This window comes from Falco peregrinus, chromosome 10 (genome assembly GCF_023634155.1).
Source record: "Falco peregrinus isolate bFalPer1 chromosome 10, bFalPer1.pri, whole genome shotgun sequence".
Classification (NCBI taxonomy): Eukaryota; Metazoa; Chordata; class Aves; order Falconiformes; family Falconidae; genus Falco; species Falco peregrinus.
In genome coordinates, this window is record NC_073730.1 from 19,195,526 (window position 1) to 19,210,817 (window position 15,292).

Consider the following 15,292-nt stretch of genomic DNA (forward strand, 5'->3'; position numbering starts at 1 on the left):
TTGCTATAGAAACAAATAAGCAAGTATTAAACCTTACACTAAAAATGGTCCTGTACATTGCACGAAGTTCAAAGTCAGCAAAGCAAACTAAGTGCAAGGTGTAGGCAGAAGAGATTATTCACATTACCTGAAAGTTTCCTGTATTGAGGTCCTTGTCTTCCAACAGTCCCTAAGATTGAAGCTTTTCAAGGAGATTCTAGGCAATCTTGCCTCAGAAAGCAATTATTAAGTGACTGCATTTTCTGTTGACACATTAAACTCCTTATGGATCTCCAACAACGCTCAATATATAATGTGCACATCACTGTTGTATTAAAATAGTTTCTGAAAGAAATTCTGACAAGGATGGCAAGCACTTTAGGATCCCTGAAATGCAGAAGGCTGACTTCTTAGCAAGGCTTTCTCACACAGAGTTAAGAGAAAGCTAAGATTAATAGTCTGCTCAAAATGCAGGTGCATTTTGTAAACAGGTATGGAATACTTTGTTTGCCAACAAGTTATAAGGCAAGTAGTAGTCTCATTTCACTTAAAAAAGAGGCAGAGCATATGCTTGATGACTGTTAACTTAGGAAAATGGCAACAAATTTCAACAAAATTTGAGAGAGCTCTAAAATATCAAATTCTTACAAAGTTTTACAGAAGCAGGGAGAAACCACAATAGAAGCCTGCATTGTGAGCATAATGCATGGAAAGCTATCATGGGTGATGCCAAAGTAGAAAAGGATACCATGTATAGATTCTTTCAACTCCTAATAGGAGAAATCTTCCACTGAAGACTGGTTTGTGTTGCCTGAAGGGCAAACTTCACTGTGAAGCTTGTTTTGCAGTGCAATCTGTGCTAAGGGTCTTTAAGTGATGACCTGTGCTTGTGCTACAGCTAAAAAGTCAATCAACTGAGGTGCAGAAATTCAGTGGAAACCCACACTCTACTACTTCTGCTGGACTGCACGGCTTTTAATTGAGCATTGCTGACCGTTGTGTAGGTTTGGGGAGGAAAGAGTTGATGAAAGGCAACTTTCAACACTATCAGGAATGCCAAACAGTAATGGGCAGGGTCACAGTGTGAAGCCAGGAGGGAGGGCTATCTAAAAGTAGAAGGATATGTAAAGTCTAGGATAGGATGGTGTGGAAGGAAAAGAAGGGACAACTGCTAAACAGGTTAACAGAGCAGCAATTGCATATTTCTGGCCACGGGTGCAGGCTGTTACATGGGGGAAAGAAGAGCAATACCCTGAAAGGTTCCTGGCTTACACCTGCTCAAAATGCCCTGTTCTGACTGGAAAAATAAATGCTGCTTGTATTACTTATCTGACACCTATCTATATTTCATTCTTCAAGAAAACCAGACACTCAGACATGTATTGTTTGCCTCAGTAGTGCTGCTGGCAATTTAAGCGCCTGCTGTCCGGTTTTTTGACCTGCTTGATCCTCGGTGTTCCGGATTTTCATTTGCCTGAGTATTTTGCTCACCTGAGACCTCACCAGTCAGTGCTGTGTTTTCTAGCCTACTGGCTGCATTTGAGGTGCAGCACAGCTCCTCAGCCGGGAGATCTGTGGTTGCTGCTGTTGCCTGCGTGGTCGTGGAGCTTTTTGATCTTATTTCATGTCAATATATGATGTGCTGGTTATGGCCTTGCATAGCCAAGAACCAAGAAGTGTGACAACGATCTTATTCTAAAACAAACCTTGTGACTTCAACGGTATCAGTGATCTCAACTTCAGTAATGCTAGAAAGGCATGTAAAGCTGCGTCCTGGAGACATCAGTATCTTGATGCTGATACAATTAAGCAGACACAGACAGAACTGTAAAATGCAGGTGGGGAGAGCAAAGAAGTAGATAAAGCATCAGATAAACTCATTATGCCTAAAAACACCATCCTATGGAAAACAGGGCTTTCAGTGTTGCCCAAGAAGGTGTGGAGGGGTAAGAGAATTCCTTTGTTCTGATTCTCACTGGTCTCTGGAAAGAGTTGCCTGAAAAGTATTGATAGTCAGTATTTCCTCATGAAAATAAGATGCAGGGGCCTAAACTTGGGTAATAGCTGTTTTCATACCAAGGCTCATTTCCATGCCAATGTTTTGCATATGCTCAGGTAGTGAGAACTTCTTGTTTTCAGCAGAGCTCAGATCTCTTAACAGAATGAAATTACACCGAGGGGAAGAAAGAGGTGGGGGCCATACTTTTTTCTAACTACCAGTTTCCATGTTGGACCAAAGCATATTCTCAAGGTAAAGAGCGTGCATGCAAAAGAGGAAGAAATAAAAGTCCAGATATGGTCATACCTTTCTGATAAAAAAAAAATATATGGAAAGGCATTAATTTATCTCTGGCAGAGGATGGGAAAAACAGATGCTGCTGTGCAAGACCAAAACTGTGATCGCACCTGTTGGGAGCATCTTCCTGCCTGAGGCAGTGGCTGACACCAGATGCTTCGGAGAAAGCCTTATGAAAACTTCCATGCACGAGCCGACACACGCTCCTGCTGCTCATTTTGTCACTGCACATTGATGTTTGTTTGGGCTTTTGTTCCTTCTTCTTCCTTAAACAACGTGACTGTTACCACGGGCAGCATCCATCGAGCGCAGGCCGGCAGTGCCACGGGGCCACCCGCCGCGGGCCGGGGGCTGCAGCGCGGCCCCTTATGAGCCCGCGTTGGAGATGGGGACACGCGGGTCTGCATTAACCCCGTTACAGCACGTTCCCGGAGGGACCTGCGGACCTGCAGAGCCACCAGCCCCGTGGCAGCCGATCCGGCCCCGCACCCGCCCCGCGGCCCCCGCGCCCCACGCCCGGCGCCCGCGCAGCGGGGCTGCTGCGGGGGGAGGGGGGCTGCTGCGGGGGGGGAGGGGGGCTGCTGCGGGGGGGGGAGGGGGGCTGCTGCGGGGGAGGGGGGCTGCTGCTGCGGGGGGGAGGGGGCTGCTGCGGGGGGGAGGGGGCTGCTGCGGGGGGGGGAGGGGGCTGCTGCGGGGGGGGGGAGGGGGCTGCGGCGGGGGGGGGAGGGGGCTGCTGCTGCGGGGGAGGGGGGGCTGCTGCGGGGGGGGGGAGGGGGGCTGCTCCGGGGGGAGGGGGGCTGCTGCGGGGGGACGGGGCTGCTGCGGAGGGAGCGGGGGCTGCGGGGGGGGGAGGGGGCCGCGGCAGCCCCACCTGCGGTGGCCGGGCGCAGGCACGTGGCCGGCGGGGCGCCCTCCTCCGCCCGGGCCCCATAAAGGCGGCGCGGCCGGGCGCGGGGCTGGCGGGCGGTGGGACGGGGCTGCCCGGCCCAGGCCGCTCGGGTGGCGGCGCCGGCTCCCCGCCGCCGAGGGTCTGCCGCAGCCCCGCGCCCCCCGGCCCCCATGGAGATCTCCCTGAAGTACCTGCCCGGCGGGCGCGCCGCCGCCAGCGGGTGAGCGGGGGCGGGAGGGGCGCGGCGCTGCCCGCCGGGGTCAGCGCGCCCGGGGAGCGGGAGCGGGGCGCCCCGGGGCGCGGGCGGGGCACGGCGGCCGTGCGGGACCGCGGTAACGGCACCGGGGGGCGGGTGGCGCGGGGCTCCCGCGGTGCCCTCCGGAGGGGAGCCGGGCGGGCCGCCAGCCGGGGCCGTTACCGCCGAGCCGGGCTCTACCTCCGCCGCACAGGGTCGGTCCTCCCCTCCGCCCCCCCCCCCCCCCCCCCCCCCCGGGGCTCGGTGCGTCCCGCGGGCCCGGGGGAGCTGCGGGTGCCCTGGGCCCTGCCCGCTGCCGGTGGGGGTGCAGCCTCGGCGGGGAGGGGGTCCCTCGGCGTTCTTGGGGCGCGCTGCAGAGAGCGCTGGGCGATGCCCGCCCCTGGCGAGTCCTGAACTTGGCGAAAGACGGTGAAGGTGCAGCTGGGGTTGCCCGGTCTCATGTGTAGAACTCAGCTCAGTGACTCTCTTGATATCTTTTTCCACCCCCCCCCCCCCCCCCCCCCCCCATCTGGTTAATACCTCTTTAAGACCTAGAGCTCAAGCAGGTAAGTGTCGTTAATACGGAGCTCTGACGGACACTGTTAGTGTTGCTCCTCTACTGAATTGCTCATTTACCTTTTTTTTTTTTCTTTTTAAAAGCGGATCTATGCTCTGTGGCTTTTTAGCCACTTGATTCAATGGTGCTTTTTTCTGCTAGGTGAAGAGCTACGTATTGACGAAGTAGGTAACTGTAAGTCGTAGTCATTGCTGTTGAAGCACATCTTTCTTCAATAGAACACTGAGCTTAAAGTGCCTCACTGCAACATGTTAGCCGAACAGTAGGTTTTCTTACCAGATACGGTATTGCAATGCAGTGGTGGCTATAGGAATGCAGCTTTTAGAATTGAATTAGTAACAATTATTATCTGTAACACACAACTCGATGACATTTAGATATGTATTTAAGCATGCATAGTAGCTCTGGTCTGCATTCACAAAACTTGCTTGTATCAGTGCTTTACAAAATGTGCTATGGAAACCTGTTGAGCAATGTTAATTACAGTGCAGTGTCTGAATCAAATTGCTCCGTTACTCTGTCTTGAGCTAGGTGCTTTGGATTATTTTTAGATGATTAGGCTAATAAGCAGTTGGTAGAGCTAGATGTTAGTAAATGTAGTAAGTCACCATTAATCACTGCGAGTTTTTTAGCTGCCTTAATACTTTGGTTGACATTTCTAGTTCTGCAGTTTTAATGTACTTTGTTCGGATGTTATTTTGAATCTATCCTGGAAGCAAATGGAGTGGAAAACAATTGCCATATCTCACCTATTGCCAAATGAATTATTTGTTAAATACTATACCAGAGAATGCCTGTTCTTTATTCGAAGACAAAGTCCAACAGTGATACAGGCTTGAATCTCTTCATCTTAAGTTGAAAAAGTATGTTGCTTTCCTTGGCTGAACTTCCTACTCACAGTTTCTACAGCTAATTAATAAAGGAAGCTAAAGACATCAGTGGAAATAATCCCTAGCCTGTAAAGTTAAAGTGAGGGTTGTGTAAAAGTGGAAGTATTGTTATTGTTCAGCATCAAGTTTTTAAAATAGCTGTAGGGGCTTGAAAGCCAACTTTGGAAAAAACTTCATCTTCTGTGAAATGTATTTGAATATCAAAGGAAACAGTGTTTGCTATAAAGTTTGGTTGATGTATTTATTAAGTTCTGTCAGTTCTGATGTGCTTTTATTAGAAGCTTAGGGGAGGGTTTTGCCCAGGTCCTGGAGTGGTTCTTGTGTCATACCTTCATGCTGTAAATACTGACCAGATCCAGGTTAAACCTGCTCCATTTCCTCTTTCTTTCCCACCTACTGCTATGACTTTTGCTTTGGGTTAGGTGCTGTTTGCTGTGTACCCACGAAAATGCTTCTGCCTGTTCAAGAGAAGCTGGTACAGGAGCAGTGTTGTCTTTGGGTGTCGGTGCGGGACTTAAGTACATATGTACCAGTTTCCTTAGACACTCACAGCTATATCATGTGCTTTTCTGTCAGAGGTCTTTAAATTTTTCAAAGTGTTTATATCTGAAACGTTATTAAAACTAGTTCAGTATGTTTTTAATGATAAATTTAAATAGGGATGTACTCTGCAGTTTGTTTTTCTTGAAACTGTCTCAAAATAAAAATCAGCCCACCACCTGTCATCTTCATGAATGATTGATTTAGGGCTGTATAATCAAGATAACCTTTGAACTCCTAATGTTAAAATAGAATACTTTTTTTTGTTGTTTTCTCACTTCCTCTTATGAGGAAACATCACAGCGTCTGTAGACTTTGCTGTGTTTTTTAACTCTCGTTTCTCTCCTTGTGAGACAGCTTGTTCTAGCAAATCAAATGTGCTTTGCAGTCTGCGCTTTGGGCTTAAATACCTGTATACTTCAGACAAGTGAGGACTCAAAGAAGTAAGAATGCATCTGAAAACTTGAAATCAAATGCTTTTGGTTTTGACCTTGAGAGAAAATGTTATCTTTTATAAAATTAAGAACATGGGGAGTAATCTTCTGGGTGGTAAATGGGGCTGATAATTGGCTAATGTAGCCAGTTTCAGATATGATTGCTCTACCTTAACACGTAGAGGGAGGGGAAAAAAATTACAAGTTTGGTTCTGATCTTAGTGTGAAGTAGGAAAGTTCTGATAATTATGGTACTGGAAAACAGGGTTGAAAAGATTAGGAGAAGGGGAAAGTTTTTCAATGTCCTGTTCAGTTGAGAGGGGGAAACTTAGAGTGATTTAAGATGCTTATAACAAAAGTCCTCCGTGCTTGTTCGTTGGATTTATACATGCCTAGATATTTAAATAAATAAATGCCTATGAGTTTAGCCCTTAAAGGTGTGTGTTCATAAAAGAAGCATGCTGTGAAGCCTGCTCTGGTTGCTCTGTCTTGAAGACACCTTTTCTCATGGTAGAATGTGGGTTATTCAGAGAAATGTGTTAACAGTGGCTCTATTTGAAATGCTTAGCAAGTCTACATGCCTTTCTTTCTTAAACCTATTAGCGTTACAGATCCTTTTATTTAATGCCTGTTTCCTGAGAAACAGTTGTGTAAGTGTTGTGTTTTGATCTAATGTGATTGAATGATTTTTATTTTTTTTAAATGATGTGATTTTAGGGAAATTTCTTGCATTTTGCTGTAAAACAAACAGAAGACTGTTACAGACCTTTTATGTCGTGTGGTGAGCAGAGGTGAAACTGCAATATGAGGAACTTGTCTGTCAAAGCATTCTGTTGATTTCTAATTAACATTATTTATGGCAGAAATATGATGGCTCAGTCAGATTTAGATCTAAAAGAGGCGGCCCTGAAGGAGGATTTGAAGTTTTACTTCATGAACCCATGTGAAAAATACAGAGCAAGACATCAAATACCGTGGAAACTGGTTTTGCAGATTCTGAAGATACTTATGGTTACTACACAGGTAATCCTTCTTCTGTTTTTGCTCTTAGAAAGCATAGCAATAGTGTGCAGGAGGAGTGGGTCTGTAGTTCTGGGCCTTTGCCATCCCTGGATATTTGTTACTGACTTGAATGTCCCGCTTCGTAAAGAAAAAATACTATGAAAGGCGTGTTGAGGGGGAAGAATAACATAAACTAAGTTACAAAAGCCTCCTGGGAGACTTTGGGGCAGCATTTTTCCAGGTATTTTGCTGGTTTTAAGGTCACATTTTAAAGCAAATTACTCTTCCCCCTAAATCCAACGCTGTCTTCAGGCTTGCTGTCACACCACTGCTCTGTGTTCTGCTTCCTGTTACATTCAGAGTTTATAGCTTCACTGGACTGTTTCAAAAGTGATATTTTCTTGAAATCTGGTCAGTAATGTGAAATGCACTTTCACATTGAACATGTACTGTGGTCTCTGGTGATGGCTGGGCTACAGGAATGAGATGTGCCCCTTGCTTCTGTCATCAAATGATGAATTTCAAACAGTCGGTCCCTAGATAGGCAGAGGCAGAGGGTGTTTTTAAAGTGCATTGGTATCACAGTGCAGTTGGTTATTTTACAGTCCGCTAAGAAATGGTGACTGGAGGTTGAGGGGAGCGAAGTGGGACACTTCTGAAAGTAGAAATTGCTCTTCTGGACCTTTGAGATGTAGGACTGACATCTGACAGTCTGCAAACAGCTCCTAAAAACAGACTTGCAGGTTCCAGGTTTGTGTTTGACTCGCCCTCTAGAATGAAGGTGGCTTAGGTGTGCCTGCGGGGTGTTGGCAGCTCCCGCTCTTCCTCTCCTGGCTTCTGCAGCTGGTGCTGGGGCTGTGCCATGCTGGTGTCCTGCTGGGGCTCTGGCTGCAGGCACAAGCAGGATGCCGTGGTCGGGCTCTCTGGGCCAGACTAGCTAAAATAAGCTATTTACACTAGTGCTGGCACCATTGCGACCCATGGTGACAGGGCTGCTGAGAACAGGGAGTGTATTAAAGTGGAGGTGGGGAAGGAGGCAGCGGGCAGCATAAGCTATGAAGAAAGGGTGCCCCATCTCCAAGCAATTCTTTCTGGATCAAAAGATGATGTATTCCAGTGAAGGGGAAAAAATAGGTGTGCTTTCCAGTTTTCATTGTTTTGAATGAAGGAATTTAGATGTTAGTGGAGCTTCCTTTTTGCTTTGAGAGGTTTCTAAGTTTACATTTCTTTTGCTTGTAGTTTCTCACTCTTGCTTCTTCCCTACTTCTGCTGGTTACTTGCGGCGCTTGGAAGCTCCGTGCAGTAATGGGACAGTTTCACATTTGCTGTTAGTAAGTAGTTTAAACCTAGGCTGAAGGATTAGCTATTTGGTGCTTGGGATATCTTCCTGCTACTAGTGAAGAAACTCTTGCTGCTTGAGTCTCTAGCTTCTAGGCTCCATTTATACATTTTCCTTAGTGCTGGTGGGAAATGGGAGCATCCAAACAGTAGGGCAACACAAATCCTGAGTAGTAACTCTGCTGGCTGCTGCTTATTACAGCCTCCTTAACCAGCACCTGGGTCAGGCAGGTGATGCTTTTTGTTTCTGTGGGGTCCCACATAGGTTTGCTCTAATCCTGTGCTGTGTCAGGGGTAGGAAGAAGGTGCAGGAATTTGTCCCATAGCAAAGCAGGGCATTTCTGGGGTAGCAGGCTGTGCTGTCAGGTTAGCTTTTCTGCCATTTGCATCCTCAACAAAAGTTCTGGCAAATCCCAGTTAGAGTTGTTGGTCCAGGATGTGTGAAAGGTGGCAGTGATCTAGCTGGCTGTTCAGTTGCTGCCTGTAATTTTTGGAATTGGTAGGAGACTTAGATTTCTGTTTCCCCTGCCCTGCATGTGGTGACCTTGACTTTAGTAGTCTTATGGCATTAGTCAACAGATTCTTTGCTCCTGTTGTAGCAGGGTTATAGTCACAGGCACTTAAAGTCAAAGCTGTTCCCAAAATGTTGCTGCTTGACTGGTGTTCACAATTCAAATTTGGTTGTGTTTTTTTTTTTCTTGTCAGCTTATTTTTTTTGGTTTGAGTAACCAGTTGGTGGTCTCATTCAAAGAGGAAAACACTGTGGCTTTTAAACACCTATTCCTGAAAGGCTATTCTGGAGTTGATGAAGATGACTACAGCTGCAGTATATATACACAACAGGATGCTTATGATAGCATTTTTTATGTTATTAATCAGGTAAGTGTGTGTGTTTACAGCTGTAGCTTTGACTTTGACACTGTTCATCGTAAGCTTCTGCTAAGGCTCTGGGTTTCTGTCTCCATTCTTGGATTTCAGTTTTGATATTTCAGCAAATCACTGTAGGTGGGGTGTCCTGAAGTTTGTTGTCTGTGTTTTTGTCTCTTGGAGAAGAATACAAACCAAAATTTTACTTGGGTAGTGTGTAGTACTGAAAGCCAGCAAGTTTGAAAATCAGTCATCTTGCATGAACTGGAACCTTTGTTTAGGTCTTACTTTGAAGAGCTATGGACCTGAACATACCTATGCATGGTATTTAAAAGTATTTTGCTTACAGCTATACTGAGTTGCAGCATTGTAGTGAGTGCCAGAGGCTTCAAAATGGGGACTATCATACATCCAGGAGTGTAGGGGCACTTGCCTTGGTTAGGGGGGTGGTATTTTAAAGAACAGGTTCCTTTTTACAATCATGGGAAGAAAGTGAATAAGCCTAGGATGAAAATTCAGTAAGCATTTTTGTGTCTAATATTGATATATTTAAAGTCACGAGATGACAGTGTGTGTGTAAAATGAAACATCTCTTGTGTTTGTGGATGCCGATAAGCCCAGAAACAATTCATGCTGGATGAATGGAAAGTGGCTTTAAATCACCTTTTGTTTTCCTTGGGAACTGTTAAACTCCGTTTAAACTCTGGCAGTTGGTTTAAAGCAGTTTTGCTGCTGTCAGTCAGGCGTGGTGTGAAGGCTATATCTCCTTCCTAAACATGCACCCACCTGCGGCTGCTCCTGCTCTGCCATCTCCTCTAAGCTACAGCAGAGCCATCCACAGATCAAACCATCAGCTGTCTCCGCTGTGCGGGACATGGCCAAGACTCGGTCCTGGTATGTTAAATAAGCGTTGAAGTAGTCTTCTCAGCCTTGCTTTGACCTCTCAATATTGCCACTATTTCTGCTATAAACTATGTTTGTTTTTTTTCTTCTTCTTCCTTGCTTGCTTTGTCTCACTCTCCTTCTTTTGTAGGCACTAAGGCTGAGGTGAAGTCCAGATAGAAGACAGTAGAGAAATAATAGCTTTATATCATCAAGAATGAGCCAATGTGTGATACAGGCATCAGAAAAAGGTCTCTTCATAAAATGTCTATGTTTTATAAATGTAGACATATCCTTTAAGGAGATTAAACTTGTGTAATCTGGGTTCTTTAGTGTCATATGGAGTTCCTGAGGCTTTTCATCATATGTAAGACTTCAAAAAGTGTGCCTCCAGGTGAACATTATGGTGTTGCTTTTTTTTTCTGTTTTTTTTTTTAATTATTTTCAAGGATGCTCTCTAGGAAGAGCCAAACCAGGTGATCCTAAGCTAAAAGTAAGGCTTTTTTATTTTGAGCTGGGCAGCTAGAAGCCGTAGGTTTTGGTGTTTTGAGTTTTAGTTTAAACTGTGCAGCTGGGAGGTGGGGCGAGCAGAAGGTTATGATGTTGTGTAAGGTGGTAATAGGGCACAGCAAAGCAGAGTTGTTAAAAAAAAAAAATAAATTTTAGGCTTAGTGTAATGTACCACTGGGATATCTTCACTCTTTGGGGAAAATACCCTACCAACAAGCAAATAAAAACACCCTACAAAAACCCAAACAAACATACTTTTCCACTTTGAAGAGTGTGCAGCTCTTCCTTGCTCCTTTCCTGGGTCCAATTTGGGAAGTTGCTACTGTGAAGAAGCTGTGTGGAGTTGTTACACTTGTACCCTGCCCTGCAGCAGTGCCTGTGGGACTGGGATGTTCTGCTGGCTGCTCTGTGTCTGAGGCTGCTTAGAAATGTATAAATGGAAATTTTGCTTTTACTGCTGCATAGTATTGCTTGAAAGCGGCCTGTGAGCAGCCCAGAGCCACGTGTTGTGCTGTCAGTCAGGCAGAGCCCGAAAGAGCACGTGGATGGAGCAACAGCTGTTGGGTGCAGTGATCTGGAGGTGTCCTCAGAGTGGAGTAGTGACTGTTCCCACTCACTCGACCTGCCTTAGTTAGACTTGGCTTCCTTAGTTTACTCTGAGTTGAAGATAACGTTCTGATGGTACAGAGGCTGTGCTTTTCTCCAGGGCTGTCTAAACTTGTTGCAAGCTCAGCTGTGAAGACTAGTAGTGACACTGTGAGGCAGAGCTTTGGGTGGAAACATGGTAGTTCCTTTTGGATGTGGAGCATGTGGTTATTAATGACTGCTGGGATTTTGTACCCCGCAAGATGAGCTAGTGGCTGTAATGCCCATAGGAAGGAGGAAATAAGATGACACGGAATGGTGCATAATAACAAAATCTATGTTTAAGGGAAAAAGGGTTTAATCTATATCAAAGTCAGCTGGATAGTTAAGGCATGGGAAACTTTCTCTGACCTCCCATGTTTATTTATATTGGGTCTCTTGGGAAGCTAGATGCTTCCCTCGGAGCAGACCAGTGCTGTGCACTGCCCTGAGCCCTTTCACTAGGTGAGGTATTGATGACATCTGAAGAATATCTAGATGCTTATGCCTTCTTCCTCAAAGGGCCATGGGTCTGGCTGGCTGCTCTTGGACGATGTTAGCTGGTGCAAAGCTGAGCTGTCAGGCAGCTGCCTGCATGGTTAGTCCTTGATTGCTCAGCTGTTCAGGAGCCAGGAACCACAGGGAGAGCTGTGCCCCAGGGTTTGCCTTGCTTGTGCAGGGCCGCAAGGTGTGACTCCAGGGATCAGAGGATCTGTCTTGCTTCCAGCAGACACCAAGGACGTGTGGAAGGCAAGCTGGGGGAGGACTGGCCTTGAATGGAGTTCTTCAGTGGTGCTCAGGGCTGATCCATGCGTGGACAGTGCTTGGCTTGGCATAGCTTTAGTCACTTCCACTTCTAGTCCTTGTTTTCAAGCTTATCTTACGGCACAAGTCACCTTCTTTGTATGTGTTTAGAGTAAGTGGAAAAAGAAAGCATGTTTCTCACAGGTGTGTTTGCCGTTGCTTTGGTGCTTGTGTAAAGCAGGTGGGTTAAATTACTTCTGGAGGCTGCTCAAGCTCTGTGTATGTTCCTTGGTCGCTGGTTATATAGCGGACGCATGGCTTTCCTCTTCTGTAGTTGCACAGGGAACAGCTTCGGGTTTGCTGTGGGGGTGGATTTGATAAGAACTGTGATTTGGATTGTATGTAAAGCAATCAACTGTCAAGTGATGTGAAAACTAACGCCTTCATGAGGTGAACACATGAGATATCCCTGGAGTGTGTATGGTTAGTAGCAATAAATACAGCATTGAAGTTGCTGCCAGGCATCTAATTAAAAGCTGTCTGCTGGCTTGCTGGCTGGCACATGGGTAATCGTTTGCAGGCAGCCCAGTAGGTATGGGGCTGCCAGCCACTGTGTCACCAGGATGCAAATCACTAATAATTAGTGTCCAGCAGCCCTCTTAGCTTCCCATGAGATACCCACTCTCAATTTACAGACTTTATGTGGAAATAAATGGGGGTTTTTGTTTTTTTAAATGTAAAAAGCAATATTGATGTGCATAACTCTGAGATTGCAAGTTACTATCTAATGCAAAAAAAGATGACTCTAACTTCTGCTTCTGTTTTGTTTTTAAACTAGTACAAGCAATTAAAGAACATATCCCTGGGGACGCTTGGTTATGAACATGATGGATCGGGTTTAAAAATCTGTAAACAACAGTATAAGAAAAGCACAATGCTTCATTCCAATGATACGCTGAACATAGATGTTTCTACTGAAACAGGTATGGTACTGTTGTATTAAAAAATGTCTTGCTATGGAGTACTACTATTCTAATGCTAAATCAGTAAAGCTTAAAACCAATAGCTTTGTGTGGCAATAGCAGGGATGTTACCATGCCTCCTGCCTGTTTCCTCCTTGGTGTTTAGTACCTGCCCAGAAATGACAGCTGTCGTTCCTAAACTATAGGAAGATGTCATTAGCAGGTTGTTCTGTTTGGTTGATTATTTTTTTTTTGGGGGGGGGGGGGGCGGGATTTTTTTCACACACACACCCCCCACACCCCAAAGTTCAGGTACAGAATCTGGGGTGCTGGTCGGTCTGTACCTTCAGCGGGTGGGTGCCCTTACCGCCTCTTGGAGCTGTCTTGGCTGCTAGCTACTCTGGAGTAAGTACATGAACCTGCTTCTGATCCCACTGGCTGGATCTCTGTATGGATAGGCTTGCTGAGAATTAACATTTTGCCTGATTAGGACTCGTTGTCTGTTTTCTAGTTAAGTCAGTTTTATGCTGTTTCCTAAGTTTTTAAGATTACAGCTTTTCCTCTTCTCTCTCCAGAATGTATCTTTTTAAAGCCACAGGAGCTAGCCAGTAAGAAGGCTGAACAGAAGCTGAACTCCTCTTTTTTCAATCTTGAATTTTACAGGTAAAGTGGGGTGGGGGGAATTTTTTTTTTATTTCAACTTGTCCTTTCATATATATTATATGATGGATTCTGATTCATGCAGTTGGTGTATGTGTGTATCTTTTTTTGTGTGTATTTAAATATACTTATGTGCTTTTTAAAACATGCAGGCTTATACAGGTTGAAATCTCCTTCAAGCTGAAAGGCATTGCTCTACAGACAATCCATGCCCGTGAATTGCCTGACTGCTATGCATTTCAAAATACTGTAAGTGAATATGGTGTATGGCACTTCCAATGCTCTATGTATAATAAAAGCTTAAGCTAAGGGGTAGGTATCGTCCTTGTATCTAGACAGCAAGAGAGAAGCAGCTGAGCATGTCCTGGCCCTTACTCCTCCTTCCCAAAGGCTTCTGAAATGGTGTTGCCACTGCACAATGTTTTGTGGTATTCCAGCTGGTAACTTCATAACCTGAGAAAGGAATAAGTATTATTCTTCTAAAGGTTAAACTTGAAGCTTGGCCTCTTGGAATACTGCTTTTTATGCAGTATGGGTCACATCCGCAAGTTATGTCTACGCCACCATTTAGGGTGACAGTGTTCTTAAAGCTTACCTGACTAACAAATATTGCAGTTAGCAGGATTTGTTTTCTGGAATGAAATTTTGCTACTTCTGTTTCTGATATACTTCTGTGTTCCCAGATAACTTTCAATAATAGAGCTCAGAGTGGAAAAATGAAAATCTATTTTGATAGTGACACTGATATTCAAGAGTGCAAGGACTGGCACATATTTAGCTCTGGTAAGTATGGCACATGTGTGGTTGCGTGATAAGTGTTGGGCAACTCCCATCGCTTCCCCTGCTCTATAACAGTTTGTCCAGCAAGATATTCCCCATTCTGTCCTTCCCTTTCCCGCCCTTAAAACAAGACAAAAAACCCCACCAAAACCCCTTGCCTGATGCAACTCATTACCTCTTTGTAATTAAGAGCTGCGAAATAATTCCTTTTCATGAGGGTATCGAAATGAGGTGACATGGGCATCTCTGTATTAGTGCTCTGTGTTAGCAGCAAGCTGTACCTGGAAGGAGGGTGAATGTTTCTTCTATAGATTTTAATTTTTCTGCTGCTCTGAGATCACTGAAACAATTTTAATGCACTAACAATGGTAAATCCTAACTCAAACCTTCTACAGCTTTCAGTTTTTTGTTGTGTTGGGTTTTTTTCTCCTCTAATTGAAGTGTACTATTTCTGGAAGTAGAGATTTTTTTTTTTAACCACTGCTGCTAGATTTAATGATGTGCATGAACAAAGGGTGGCATCTGCCTTGTATTTCTAGTGTTAAGGCTTGGTCTGATAGCTAAGGAATATATGCTAAAAGCCCCTTCAGAGCAATAGTAGCTATGACTGAGCACTGTGCAACTGCTTCTCCCATGCGTTGACTTGCTGTAAAGGACTGTGGTGAAATAATGTTTTCACTGTGCTATATAGGATCTTGATTAGCAAATATGTCAACTGGCTTGCCTTTTGCCTGGGCAAAGCCAGCTTTTCTCTGATAATACCACGGAGTACTGATACTAAAGGGGTCTCTTAGAGCACACTCTGAATAACCATGAAGTGTTAAGGCTTGTGTCTATGTATAACTTCTTGTGGCTGTCTTTCAACTAGCTGTTCTTGAGTAATTTATTTTGCATGTAATAACCAGTTGAGGGAGCGTGCATAATTCTTTAATAAAGGTAAGGTGAAGTGCTATTGCAACAGTTAAAAATAGGTGTTTGCCTATTTCATATAGTTAAAATCTATGTTGTGAAAAAGGTAGGGACAATTGAGAGGAGTAAGCAAAGGAAAACACCTGATTTGGGTTCACATAATGGCTTCTAAAC

General features: G+C 45.0%; 1 protein-coding gene across 8 annotated transcripts in view; it reads left to right on the top strand.

The window, feature by feature from the left end:
- The first annotated feature begins 3,210 nt into the window (after positions 1 to 3,210).
- Positions 3,211 to 15,292, top strand: part of MCOLN2 (mucolipin TRP cation channel 2) — a 31,164-nt gene continuing 19,082 nt past the window's right edge. For 2 of the 8 annotated variants that reach the window (XM_055815328.1, XM_055815331.1), the window contains exons 1-8: positions 3,250 to 3,384; positions 5,764 to 5,849; positions 6,704 to 6,863; positions 8,886 to 9,059; positions 12,646 to 12,790; positions 13,345 to 13,432; positions 13,582 to 13,678; positions 14,113 to 14,212. In XM_055815328.1, coding sequence (XP_055671303.1) covers positions 5,782 to 5,849; positions 6,704 to 6,863; positions 8,886 to 9,059; positions 12,646 to 12,790; positions 13,345 to 13,432; positions 13,582 to 13,678; positions 14,113 to 14,212 — 832 coding nt within the window. In that variant the 5' untranslated portion in view covers positions 3,250 to 3,384; positions 5,764 to 5,781. Of the gene's footprint in view, positions 3,385 to 3,466; positions 3,615 to 3,718; positions 3,966 to 5,763; positions 5,850 to 6,703; positions 6,864 to 8,885; positions 9,060 to 12,645; positions 12,791 to 13,344; positions 13,433 to 13,581; positions 13,679 to 14,112; positions 14,213 to 15,292 lie in introns of those variants that run through there. The other 6 variants (XM_055815324.1, XM_055815325.1, XM_055815330.1 and 3 more) reach the window with 6 other exon arrangements.